Source organism: Mus caroli, unplaced genomic scaffold, assembly GCF_978045245.1.
Source record: "Mus caroli unplaced genomic scaffold, Mus_caroli_1 scaffold_1, whole genome shotgun sequence".
Classification (NCBI taxonomy): domain Eukaryota; kingdom Metazoa; phylum Chordata; class Mammalia; order Rodentia; family Muridae; genus Mus; species Mus caroli.
In genome coordinates, this window is record NW_028227256.1 from 130312010 (window position 1) to 130325084 (window position 13075).

General features: G+C 49.3%; 1 protein-coding gene across 8 annotated transcripts in view; it reads right to left on the reverse strand.

Annotated features, from left to right (window-relative positions):
* The window catches only part of Atp2b4 (ATPase plasma membrane Ca2+ transporting 4), a 96880-nt gene that overhangs the window by 27995 nt on the left and 55810 nt on the right, over nt 1-13075 (reverse strand). For 5 of the 8 annotated variants that reach the window (XM_021168876.3, XM_029477607.2, XM_029477600.2 and 2 more), the window contains 8 exons: nt 8634-8831; nt 7882-8139; nt 7251-7376; nt 6703-6831; nt 5312-5347; nt 3729-3890; nt 915-1129; nt 349-591 (listed from right to left, as the gene is read on the reverse strand). In XM_021168876.3, coding sequence (XP_021024535.1) covers nt 349-591; nt 915-1129; nt 3729-3890; nt 5312-5347; nt 6703-6831; nt 7251-7376; nt 7882-8139; nt 8634-8831 — 1367 coding nt within the window. The remainder of the gene's footprint in view (nt 1-348; nt 592-914; nt 1130-3728; nt 3891-5311; nt 5348-6702; nt 6832-7250; nt 7377-7881; nt 8140-8633; nt 8832-13075) is intronic. The other 3 variants (XM_029477631.2, XM_029477616.2, XM_085841219.1) reach the window with 1 other exon arrangement.

Genomic DNA, 13075 nt, shown 5'->3' on the forward strand with positions numbered 1-13075 from the left:
TGTCAAATGGGTGTTGGGAGGGTCTTTGAGGTCTCAAACACACTCATGTCCTCCCCAGTGTGCTCTCTGCCTCTTGCTCCTGGATGGAGCTGTGAGACCTCAGTAACTGCTCCAGTGCTATGCTTGCCTGCCTGCTGCCACGTTTCCCGTCATGATAGTCATTGAGTTCTAACCCTCGGAAACTGTAAGCCCTCCATTAAACACCTTCTTCTATAAGTTGCTTTGGTCATGGCGTACGAGCACAGCCATAGAAAAGTAAGTGGGACAGAAGATTTGTTTCTGGCAAAGTTGAGTATTGCTTCTCCATCACCCAAGCTGGGCGCCCAGGCGATGGATAGCAAAGCTTACCTGAATCTTAGACGTGTAAGCACAGTTGATGGAGATGCCATTGACAATGAGCTCCAGAACCTTGGGTGGGAGGACGTCGGGCTGTGGGACCTGGCGGTAGTGAGTGCCCCCGATGTAAGCTTGCACCACGGTCATGCGGTTCATGGTCAGTGTGCCTGTCTTATCGGAGCAAATGGCTGTGGCATTGCCCATTGTCTCACAAGCATCCAAGTGCCGTACCAAGTTGTTGTCCTTCATCATTTTCTACCAAAGGAAAAGAGAAAGGAGTTGAAAGAGGACCAACAGGGTTCCCACAGATGCAGGCCGAAGGCTAAGCCCTAGTCCACATTTTTCACTTGAGTTCTAGTCCTGCACAAAGATGCACTGCACCATTACTTTAAGATTCGACTCAGCTATTTAAACAACCAACTGAAATGGCTATTTTTCCAGAGCTAAGGATTTCTGTTCACGGGGGACTCCCTAAAGTGTCTAAAGGGCAGAAGAAGAGATTATCCTTCAGTCGAACAGTATAGGGTACCCTCCCTTTCTGTCTCTGTCCTGAAGGAACACTATTTTTCCAGGCTTACCTTTACAGAGTAGGCCAGTGAGATGGTGACAGCCAGTGGCAGCCCTTCTGGCACAGCCACTACCAATACAGTGACTCCGATGATGAAGAACTTGACAAAATACTGAATATAGACAGGAGTGCACTCAGGAAGCCATGCTCGGCGCTGGATCACGAAATTGTCAACCACAAAGTACAGAATCAAGATGACAACTGTGAGGACAGACATGATCAGACCTGTCCAGGGCAACAAGGCACACGGACAGGGGTCAGCTTGCTATGCTCTTTCTAGACTTTTTAAAGCTATAAGCTTTAGAAAGTTATATTAAAATCTTCTCCCCATTCTGTTGCTTGCATTCAATGACATTAGAGGTTTTGTTTTTACAAAACGAAGTCTTTAAACACAGTGGTTCCAAAGATACCAAAGATACAGATTTTGTTCTTAGCCCATCACCAACCTGACTCATATCCTTGTGTTAGTTGTTAAACCTCTATGGGTTGAGTTGCTAATTTAACTTCTTCAGTCATAAATAAGAGGGCTTGCTGGGTTATGGTGGCATAAATCTGTAATTTCAGCACTTAAGAGACGAGGCAGGACGATCATAAATTCAGCCCAGCTTAATCTACCCCTCCATCCCCCAAACCCCTAAAACCCGACCAAATGAAACAAAAAAGAGTAGAGTACGCTAGGACACACGCTTCTTCCTAAAAGATAATCTTTACTTTTAAATGGCCGGATTCCACAAGGCGAAGAGATCAGTTTGCACCTCCACTCAGAGCACTAGGCCTGCCCCACCGCCCACAGAGAACTACGAAGCAGACCACAGAGACTTGAGCACTCTGTATCATGCATGCTACATTGAACGTTAAATCACTCAGTGCAAAGCTTCCTGACATAATCCCCCCACCCCCAATTTTTGATTTTTCCTTTGTTCTTGAGATTTGTTCAGAGATTGGGCCTGAAGCTCCTTCTCTTACCGGGTCATGGCCTTGAGGCCCTTTCTTCTAATAAACTGCAACGTCTGAAGGGGACTGTGTGTCAGCTACAGCCACACACGGACTGGCTGCCGCTGCTTGCTTCTGTTCCGTTAACAAGGTGGCCTATATTTTATGATTGCATTCCAGAGTTTACCAAGCAGCAACTACGTCTGCCCACTTAGTAGCTTACGGCTTTGACTTTCCCTCTTGAAGGTTCCACACGCTAGTTCCAGTGTGTCCCCACAGTGCTAGCACGTGTCACCTACATGATTTCTCCTATCATAGCATGGCATAAAAAGGTCTCGGCTTTCACAGCTGAGTCTCTACAGCCCTAGGAGATAGCTACTATTGTTCCTACTGTTACAAAGAGAACGCTAGGGGTCAGAGACAGAAGACACTGGCAGGGTGGCCATCCTGGTTTGCTCGAGACACAGCAATTTCTGGGACTTTCAGTGAAAGAAAATTTCAACCACGTGGGATAGTTTGTCATCTTACATGTTTGGGGGGAAATCAGTGGCTATCCTGAGGGTTAAGGATTAATGTATACCCAGCAGCAGTACAGTATTTGGGGGACACTCGTATTAAAGCCATATCAATGCTTCAGGGGCTTTCTTCACAGCAAGGCCATGGGGGATAAAGTCAATGGCTTCACAGCAAGGCCATGGGGGATAAAGTCAATGGCTTCAGATTGATTAGTTTGGCTTCGGATTGATTAAGGCTAGGACTAGCGTAAGGAAGCAAGGTACCTATGGTATAAATTTAGGGAATCTCTCTCTCTCTCTCTCTCTCTTGCTCGCTCGCTCTCTGTGGGTTGGAAGTCATCTTGTTTATGTCACCCTAGACTAGATTGATATGTGAAATAAGAAACTGGAGACCAGTGGCCAATCTCTAGGTAATTCTTATCCCCAAGGAAGAATGAGGCTCAGGAGATCTACTTAAATGTTTCTGACCTGGGTACCTGGCTCAACGATTGCCTTTTGTACTCATAGCTCATCCACAGAGAGTCTATATTTAGGATTTCAAGGTAGTCAGAATAAGCTAAGTACTGGACTGGACTGAATTGGCTAGGTCAGTACACTCCCTCCAGAACTTTCTGTGATACTCAAATGCTCTGACTTGGTGCTGTCCACTAAGACAGCTACTGGGCCCATGTGGCTACTCAGGAGCAGGCTGTAGACGGTGGCTGCTGTTGTGTCTATCACAGATCTTTGGAAGCCCTCAGGCTTTCTGAAGGTAGTCTGCACTTTAGTAAGGACATCTGGAAAATTGTGCCCATAGAAGCAGGCTGAATATGGTGGTGGCAAGCAGAAGTCTGAGGTCACAGAATACTCACTGACAGACCACACCTCAAGGGACACTGCATAAGGGAACCATCTTCCTGCTGTTCCCCTTGGCCAGAGGATGGAGGGGAGGGGAGGTGTGGGTGATGGGGAAGCCACTTGTCACTCTGGCTATAAGACCCCTCTTGTGAATAGAGCTGAATAGACTAAGCAGTCTTCCTTGGTCTCCGCATCGTTACTGTGTATTTATTGCTCTGTGCTGGGCCACAACTAAGGAGGGAGCTGCCTAAAGCAAACTCTGTTCTTGGAAGGATTCCAGGACAGTTGAAAGTTCTTAAGGTCTCCTTCCTGTTAGCATGACCCCCCCCCCCCCAATATTTGTATGAAAGAGACCTCAGGCTATTAACCTTTCTACATAGGAGGAAATCTCTTTCCTTCAAAACCCAACAGTGACCTAAGATACAGCTCTAGAGCTCAGGAGCCACCCAAGGGCCAGTCCTGCTGGATGTGGTGAAGCAGCCAGCACATGTGGCGACATCATGTCAAATCTGCAAGGGGAGGCAGGCTTAGTCACTCACCCGCCTTCCCGATCTGCACAGCCAGGCGTGTGAGCTTGCCTTGCAGCACCGACTTCTCCTTCTTGGGTATCCTGGTTATTTTCTTCTCCTTGTCCTCACTGTCGATCCCCTCTTGGCTGTTGAGTGGCTGGATTTCCAAGGCCACTCCATCCTGGGTCTTTGCTAGGGTAGACACACGAACAGAGCAAGTGAGCAGGCAAGAATATAGCAGTGGACGGCAGGCTGGTGGAAGGCAAGATGCCCTTCTGTCTTCTTCCTGGAATGTTCCTTAGACCCCTGACTGGTCCTCACCCATGCCAGACACAGGACTCCGCTAGCGCCTTTGGGACATGTCTGACAACTGGAGATGAGGCCGAAGATGCTTCTCAGTCTGGATTTTCTCTTTACTACAACTCCCTGGCACCCCTCAGAGCCACAGACCAGGTTTATAGCAACAAGGGGATTGATCACACCATGGAGGCCATCTATCCCCTTAATAAGCATCCTCTCTGGAATCCAGACCTTAAAACAGGGAATGTTTACTATAGAAACGGACCAAAGGGCTGATGTTTCTAGAACATAAGGGCCCTAGTCTATTCTGTTAAAACCTCCTTCTCCCAATCAGGGAAGAAAGACAGATGCCCACCCCACCCCACCCCTCCCAAGACCAAAGTTATTTTTCAGCTTCTATATAAGTTGAAGGACAAGGGAAGAAGGAGGTACAGAGCAGGACCTGAGTTGAGTATTTTGGGGTGGGGGGGTGGGGTGAAGAGAAGAAGCTCCTCAAAAGACACAGAGGAAGGCAAAACAGAGAGCGGGGCACATCAAACCCAGGGTTTCCCCTTTGGAAGAAGAATAAAGAGACCTGAAATTCAAGTTCCTTCTCCTTAAGCCCAGGTGCTCCAGTCTGGTGACTTTATTTCTGAAGAATACTATGATGTGTGCAATGGGGGAAAAACGACTCTAGGAGCTACCTCAAGACTATTTCCTGCTGGTCCCCGTCCCCCTCCAACATCACTGTTTGCTAGGAACTCCCTCCTGAGTTAGGGTCTCTTCTGTCGGATGCACAAACAAGACGGAGATGGGATGCAGACACAGCCACCAAGAGAAACACAAACCATACCAGGAGGAACAAAACAGAGACTGTGGTGAGAACAAAGAAAGAAGTGGGCAGAGAGGCAGAGGGAAATGTCTCTTTCCAAAGCCTCAGAGCAGACGAACAGAGAAGAAATACAAACCAGAAGACACCCATGAGGCGGCTAGCAGAGGAGGGTGCAGGGACTGCCTGGCCAACACCTTCCACCATGACTGACTTCCAACCCAGAAACTGCCGCTGCTGCGGACAGTGAAGCAGAGCTCAGCACTCTGAGAAGAGCGGATCGGTACCAAAGAATTGTGGACATTGCTTCCTCAAGCCAACAGCAGAGGGTGCTGCTGTTCTGCCTGGAGCCCACCCCCAGATCTCTGCACCATCCTCAGGATGAGGCACTGGGCCACAGAGGCAGATAACAGATTATGGAGAGGGCAGGGAGGCAGATGGCCTGGAGAGGTCTGGTTTGAGCGTGGGCAGGTAGAGATGGAACGTGAGTGGGTGGAGAGGTTACCTTTGTTGCGATTTTCAGGGGCTCCTTGTTTTTTACCTGTTTGAACAAGAAAGAAAAAGCGGGGTGGAGACCCAAAGTAACTAGAAAAGAGATGATCTGATATCCAATTCTGTCCTTTCCCAGCACAGAAGGGTGACAGCGAAGGAGGAGGTCTGCGGGGCAGGGTGATACTTGGAACGGAAGCTCACGTCTCTGCTCATTCATCCTTCCTATCTCAATTCAAATGAATCCCTGGGAGCCAAGCATCAGACAGCTGCACACACGGTCATGCCTGAGCTTCTCCGGCAGCTAGGAGGGAGGATGCTCCAGTCTTGAGTCATAACTCTTGAGAAAATGAGGGTGGGAGTTAGGGAGAGAGAGGCTGGAGATATCTGTCTGTGGCGAGGCCCTAAAATGCATCTCCAGGTCAATTCAACAGGCCCTAGGCAAGCTTTCTAGGTGTTCAGCTGAGGGCAGCTGTAAAAATAAATAGCTGGGTTCTGAGAGATTGTTACTCTGTCATAAGCTTCCCTCTACTAAGTACCTCAGATGATTCTCAGCCAAGTGCTAGAAACCCTTTTCTTCCCACAGGAAGAAGGAATGCTCAGAAAAAGGCCCGAGTCTGGCTTTCGCATCTGGGTCTCTTTCTCCTGATGTTCCTACCTCAGGAAGAAGCGAGTGACCAAGACTAGGGTAACTGCGGGATGAACATAGTCGCTAGGCTCCCGATCTTCCAGCTGTGCCTCTCTTCAGCGGGGAGCCCACAGTTTCTGTGGGATCCATGGTTTGCTTTAAGTCCCTTCCCTCTTAGCTGAGATGGTTCGTTTTTACCCCTCAGTCCTTGAGGAAGAAGGGAAGGGAAGAGGAGGACGACATGGGGCAGTTCGGCTGGAGCTCTTGCCTGCTCTTTCAGGCTGGGCTACCCCTCACAACCTACTGAAGACACAGGGACTGAGGAAATGCAATCTGACCTGAGGGATTTGAGTCAGGGTTTGATGGTTTTCAGTGGCGCTCCTCAGAGACACAAGGTCGATGAGTGTGTGTACGCACGCACGTGTGTGTGTGTGTGTGTGTGTGTGTACCTTCACATATGTCTATGTACCATGGGTTTGCCTGGTGTCCACACAGGCCAGAAGAGAGTGTAGGATTCTCTGGAACTAGAGAGCTGTAGATGGTTGTTAGCTGCCAATGTGGGGCCTGAAAACTGAACCGGGTCCTTTGAAAGAACACGTGCTCTTAACTACCGAGCCACCTCTCCAGCCTCACAACTGACATTTGCATCTTGCCTAGGAGGCTGGGTATCTGTTGCTTCATCCTGGCAGACTTTCCTAACAGCTTTTCCGTCTGGATCTGCTCTCCGACCTTTAGTTCAGTCATAGAGATGAGAGAATCTCATTTGGCACGCCCCTTACCTTTCTTCTTCTTGTCATCATCTTCTTCTTCCTCACTAGCCCCTAAGAGGGTGAAGATGATTCCAGTCTGGGAGTTGACCCCCACAGCAGTCACCACCATCCGTCCAGAACCTTCCATCACATGAGTCCCTACAGAAGGGAAAGGAGAAGGCAGAGAGGGATGAGTGCTGTCTGATGTTCTTAGCTGTGATCTGTTAGGAAATACAAACGTAAGAGCATGGTGCGCCCTTTCCTCTGTGGATTGTAATTAATTTAGTAGGCAGCAAGGAAAAGCTAGATGAGCCTGTTTAAAACAGGCCAAGGAGACAGAGGTTAAGGTTAACATGTTAACTTTATGCCACCCTCTCAAACAACAGAACTTCTGTAACACTTAATGAAAAACGTCTTTCAGGTTACTGACACCCCTGCATCAGGACTACCCACGTTTCTACTCTGACTTAAACCAAGAGAAGAAGAAGGCTTGGAGCCAATAGAGGGAAGAGAGCCCAGAACCCTTGACCCTACTATCTAGAGGCTGTGATAAAAACCTGGGCACCCAGATACTATACCCGAGAGCAACATGGGGTCTTTGTCCGGAGTCTTCTTGACATGATCCGATTCTCCTGTCAGAGAGCTCTCGTCAATCTTCAGATCATTTCCCTGGATTAGGATTCCATCTGCAGGCAGCAGGTCACCTAGTGCATAAGGGAAAGGGTGACAATAAGGGAAAACGGGTAAGACTTGGTAGGGGATAGTCATACGGACCTCCATCCAACTCCTCCACTCCACCTTAGGGATGCTCTCCTGATGGTCTCATGAGAATGTCAAGAGCCTCCACATAAAGGGGTAAAGAGGATATAACTCTAGAGCTGCGTTGGGACGCTGTGGCAGAGGGCTCACCTATACTGCAATGACCCTGGGTTTGATCCTTAGTGCCACACATATCCTGAATCAAAACCTTCCTGTGGCCTAAATATTCCATACTTTTACTCCTAAGCCATACAGGACAAAAGTCTGACAACCACTTGGACGAGTTTTGGCTATGGCTTTCTTCAGAATTTCTTCCCACAACCCCCTTAAATTCTACCTGACGGGTTAGCAGAGGCTTTCAGAAACTCCCAGCTCCTCATGTCAATGGACCTATTCTTCAGATGTCTGGGGAGGGGGATGTTGTTGGTTAGAGAAACATGGTGCTCTCACCGTATTTGATCTGGGCAATATCTCCCACCACAATCTCAGCCACTGGGAGTTGGATAAGCTGACCATTCCGGATAATGGAGAATTTTTGCTCCAGTTCAATGCGACTCTGCAGCCCCCGGAACTGCTTCTCTTTGCTCCAGTCATTGAAGGCTGTCACAAGTACCACAATGATCACCGAGGCGAGAATGGCTGCCCCCTCAATCCAGCCAGTTTCTCCTTCCTCCTCTTCTTCTGGGCTACTTGCAATGTGACCACAGACTATTCAGAAAGGGAAGAAAGAATCATTGAAATGAGGGAGGTATTTACACAACCTCCACAAGGCGGACAGTCACGAAGAGAGAACAATAGAAAATTAGACTCTGAAGTGGAAGATTTCCAAGGAAATCAGTCGGCTGGAGCTATCTCTCATCATTACTAGGTCTAATTTGTGTTAGCTACTAAACAGCACAAAGTATGCCCATGCAAGTCACAGGACGTGCAGCCAGGCTCACTGCTATTTCCCCACAATGCCAATCACTATGGTTGGGATACACTAAGAAGCAAAGGTAAGGACACAAGATGGCTGGTGTTCTGAATAAGGATGTGGTAGGGGAAGGGGAACGGTTAGGAGAATGGCTTACTAGCTCTCCTTTGTAGAGCCTGCTGGGTAAGAAGAACATTTTGTACTATAATCTGAAAACCACTGGTACTTAATATGGTTGGTGGTGTGGAAAGGACTCAGATCAGCCATGTGCAGCAGCTCAGACACTCACTTTCATTATCTCCACCCGGAGGTCGGTAGAAGGACAGGACCAGGGAGATGATGGCTGCGATCTCTAGGATGATGAGCGTGACATCCTGCAGGGCTTCCCACACTAATTCTAAGAAAGTCTTGGGCCTTTTCGGAGGTATCACGTTCTTTCCAAAAACAAGTCTACGCTTCTCCAAATCTGCAGGGTTCCCAGATAGACCTGAAAAGGAGACAAGAGAGAGAGAGAGGCAGAAAGAGGAAGGCACAGGGTGGAGTGATATCAGAAGTCAAGTTAAAGGCCTATTTATTTAGTTATTTATTTGTCTGTGTGTCTCTCTGTGAAAGGTGTTGTGTGCACCTGCATGGGCCAGAAGAAGGCATCAGGTGTCCTGGAGCAGGAGTCACAAGTGCTTTCGAGCTGCCCCATGTGGGTGCTACCACCACGATGCAGGTTTTCCTAGGTGTCCGACCAGCAAGACTGTCATGGTTGAAACCAAGATGTAAAAGCCAGAATCTAGTATAAGGCAGGAGTTCCTTGTCAGCAAAGGTGGATGGATCTTTACCGAAAAGAACTACAACTCCTGAGCAGCCCACACTTGATCCTGCATCGAGGCTTTGTGGCGCGTAGAAAGGAGAAAGGTCGAAAACTACCCTTGAGGCAGAGAGGCAGAGAGGCAGAGAGGCAGAGATGCAGAGATGCAGAGATGCAGAGATGCAGAGATGCAGAGATGCAGAGAGGCAGAGAGGCAGAGAGGCAGAGAGGCAGAGAGGCTCAGAGGCAGAGAGGCAGAGAGGCTCAGAGGCAGAGGCAGAGGCAGAGGCAGAGGCAGAGGCAGAGGCAGAGGCAGAGGCAGAGGCAGAGGCAGAGGCAGAGGCAGAGGCAGAGGCAGAGGCAGAGGCAGAGGCCAAGAAGCTTGTCTTGATTAGTTGACTTGAACAATGGGTGAAAATGGTTAAAAGGCTCATTTTCTTCCAGAGGGCCCTTCTGAGAGGTACCTTAGGGCTAACTGCTTTGAAAGACATCAGTGTGTGTGGTCTGACTTAAGAACCAGTGTAGGGGTTTGTAAAAGACATTAAAAAAACAAACAAACAAAACTAAGAGACCCCATGTCCAGTTATGATTCCTGGGGCTGTGGAGCAGTGAGCACGTGCTCAACCAGCCTAGTTTGTTCAGGGCTTTAAAAGTTTAAAAATGAATACGGGTGACAAGCTGGCCTCAGGACAGGGCCTTTTGCTTCTAGCGACCAGGCTAAGTAAATGTCATCTGTTCCTTGGGGGCTGTGCTGCACGCCAAGGCCCTAGCTCTAAGAACAGAAGCACAAGAATGTTCTTGGGATGCACAGGGACTCTTTCTTCGGAGTGAGTATGCAAATTCTGGCAAGGACCCGAACATGCCGGCTCACACGTGCTTGGGCCAGAAAGAACTAGCTACCTGTTCTTGGTCATGCAGGTGGAGGCAGAGGCTACCTGTGTGTCTTCATTCCAGGTTCTAGGAGCTGTAGATCACTGAAGTAGAATTCTCAAGGCAAGGCAGCCTTAGTTGTATCATCCCTGCCTTTCCATTTCTCATGCAACCCCCAGCAAGCTGTTTTACTCAGCGGCTAAGTACTTGGTATCAACTAGACAAAGTATTACAGCTCAGAATAAGCGCCAAGCAAGGTTACAAAGTTTCTAGATGATGTACAGTTAATGACAACCAGCATTTTCCCCACTAAAATAGAACATGTAACCCTAACACCTCTCTCTCCTCTCTCTCTTTCTCCCCCAGCATGCGGGGTGGGGGTGGGGAGGCAGAATTATACTCAGTAGCTTCCTGAGAATCCTGGCCCCTCTTTAGGGTTCAGAGGTGGTGGGGAAAGCCTGCCTAGCAGTCAATCCAAGTTGGTATTCATTAAGTTGTTCACATATTTGCAACAAATTAGATTTTTTTTTTTTTTGGCTTTGGTTTTGGCACTGGATGCTGTTGGCTGCCCATTCGATGGGTTCCCCCACAGGTAGGGTGGGGCACTCTTTGTCTTGAAAACAGGTCGGCAGCCAAGGACACTCAGAATCCGGGGGCAGGGGATACTCTACTGAGCTTCACACAAAGCAAGGAAATGTGTGTGCCTGGAAGGAGCAAGGACAGAGTGGAGGTCAGGATGTCAGGGACTCCACACTCGCTCAACACGGAGGCCTCCCAACCACAACCCCAAGGAAACAGACAGGCTCGGTGTGTGGGCGAACATTCTCTTTCCACTGAACATTTGTTGGGGGGGGGGGAGGTCCATGAAAATGGGCAAGCAAGTTCGCAGGGAATATGGCCTGCAGGGTGGGATGTGGCCTCCACTCCCGGGAACTCATAAAATAAATCAGCAGCAGCTGGAGTGGAGAGCCTTCTGGCTCTGAGAGAGAGGAGTGTGAGACAGGCCCTAGGTGAAGTCGGCCAGGATGGCAGAGTTAGGATCATATTGTGAAGGGTGGGGCTGGAGGCCATTTTCACTCATTAGGAGGCAAGGGACAGGGAACTGTTTGGGCACACGGTGCCTGAGACTGTAACCCAGGGCCCTATAACCCAGCAGTAAGCCCCTCACTCCAGCTCAGCAGACAGTCGGGCTCCACCAGGGAGCAAAGCTGCTTTCAAAGCTAGAAAAGCCTCATTGAGCTCTTTTCCAGACAGTCCTCAGCCTCTTCTGTCTGCCCTGCCCTGGGAAGTCAGGTTCCCAGTGGGAAAGGCAGGGGAGGGTCTGGGAGAGGAGTGTTCTGGGCAGGGCATCTGGGTGCCCAGGCATGCAGGGGCAGGGTGGCCAGGAGGCGAGACTTGCTGATTCTTTGCCCCAGGGGACTGAATAGAGCAGGGCTTGAGCCAGCTTGGGATTGCAGCTCTGGGTGGACAGATCGGTTTGAGGGGATTTTGTGTCACAAAGATGTAAGATACACAACACAACACACTGGGAGGGAACCACCCTTCCCTCCTTTTGGTAAGGGAGAGCATTGTGAGGGCAGTCGGGATGTCAGATAGTAAACACCAGAGCCTGCTGTGGCCTGTTTCCTTAGCACTTGAGAGATTAAAGCAGGAGGATGGCCAGCTTGGACCACATGGTGAGCTCCCGGTCAGCCTGTGCTATAGAACCCCATCTCTAAAAACCTACTAAATATCAATTTAAAGGACTAACACCCCTTTCAAGGTGAGTCTCCCTGAGCAACCTACCTCATCGTGCAGGGTAGGGGTGACCACCTAGCTCCTTAGGTTCTCAATATTCTAATGATCACCTCCTGCCCCCTCCTCTGCCCACAAAGATCTTTTCAAAGATGTAAGGCAGTGCATGTTACTCACTTACTTAAAACCCGATGTGGCTTTTACTCGGAGTAAAGCTGGGCACCGAGACCTTTGATGGCCTCTAAGGCTACTTAGGAACCTCCAGTGTTTATCTATCTCTTCCCACTTCCCAGTCTTCATAGCGTTCTGGCTCAGCATACCTTCCTTTACTCTCGGAACACACCTCCTACCCCTCCTTCCGTTTCTGCACATGGCTGCTGCTGCTGTACCACCCCCTTCCCTAACAGAACCTCTTCCAGGGCTGTCCTTCCCATCTTTCAGGTCGCTGTCCCCATCTCTGCCAGGCTAAGGCTGTCCTCAGCCATGGCGCTCACCATTTTCCAGTCTGTTCTACAGCTTCCCTCTAAGGTCTTCTCATCCCTTACCACGGAGGCCTTATTCATCCATTGCTTGCCCCACCTCCTTCCAGAGCAGGGTGCTTGGCTTTGTTCTTAAGGCCTATAGCAGCAGTACCTGGCACAAGGCACACACTCAAGCCTGGTGAAGGAACCCAGTGGATGAGTAATGACCAACATTCATTGCTAATGCTAATGTTCAAGTGATTGCTGTGTGGCAGGCACTGCAGCAGGCACACTTCGCTTCTCGTTCAAACATCTGTAGCCAGTGGAGGAAGTTATCATGAACCCAATTTGATGCTCAAGGCAACTAAGGCTTGAAGAGGTCACAGGTTCCTTGCATTAGCAGGGGCAGGGTCTGTATCACCCACAGGAGGCAGCTGGTTGCCAACCTCTGACCAAAGGATTCTGGGACACGAGAACAGTAGGGCTCAACGGAGGCTCCCTTCTAAGTGACCAACTTACCCTGTTTGCTGGAACTTCCAGGCATATGGCCATCTTATTTCTTATGCCAGAGTGTTTACACAGTCACTTGTGTACCTCTGAGCAAGCCAGGGCTGCCTCTGCGGGATCCTGCCTTTTTCCTGTTCTCAGGGATGGCGTGTCAGGTTCATCAGAGCCTGGGCTCACTAAGTTTGAACTCACTAAAGGCTCCTATGCCCTTTTCTGGACTCAAGCAAACAAAACAAAATACATTCTAGATAATATAAAAAGGTGGGACTTGCCCTCACCTAGATGTTTCCTCAAAGTGACATGCTTGCTCCTCTCTTGCCTCTCTCTCTCTCTCTCTCTCTCTCTCACTCACACACACAC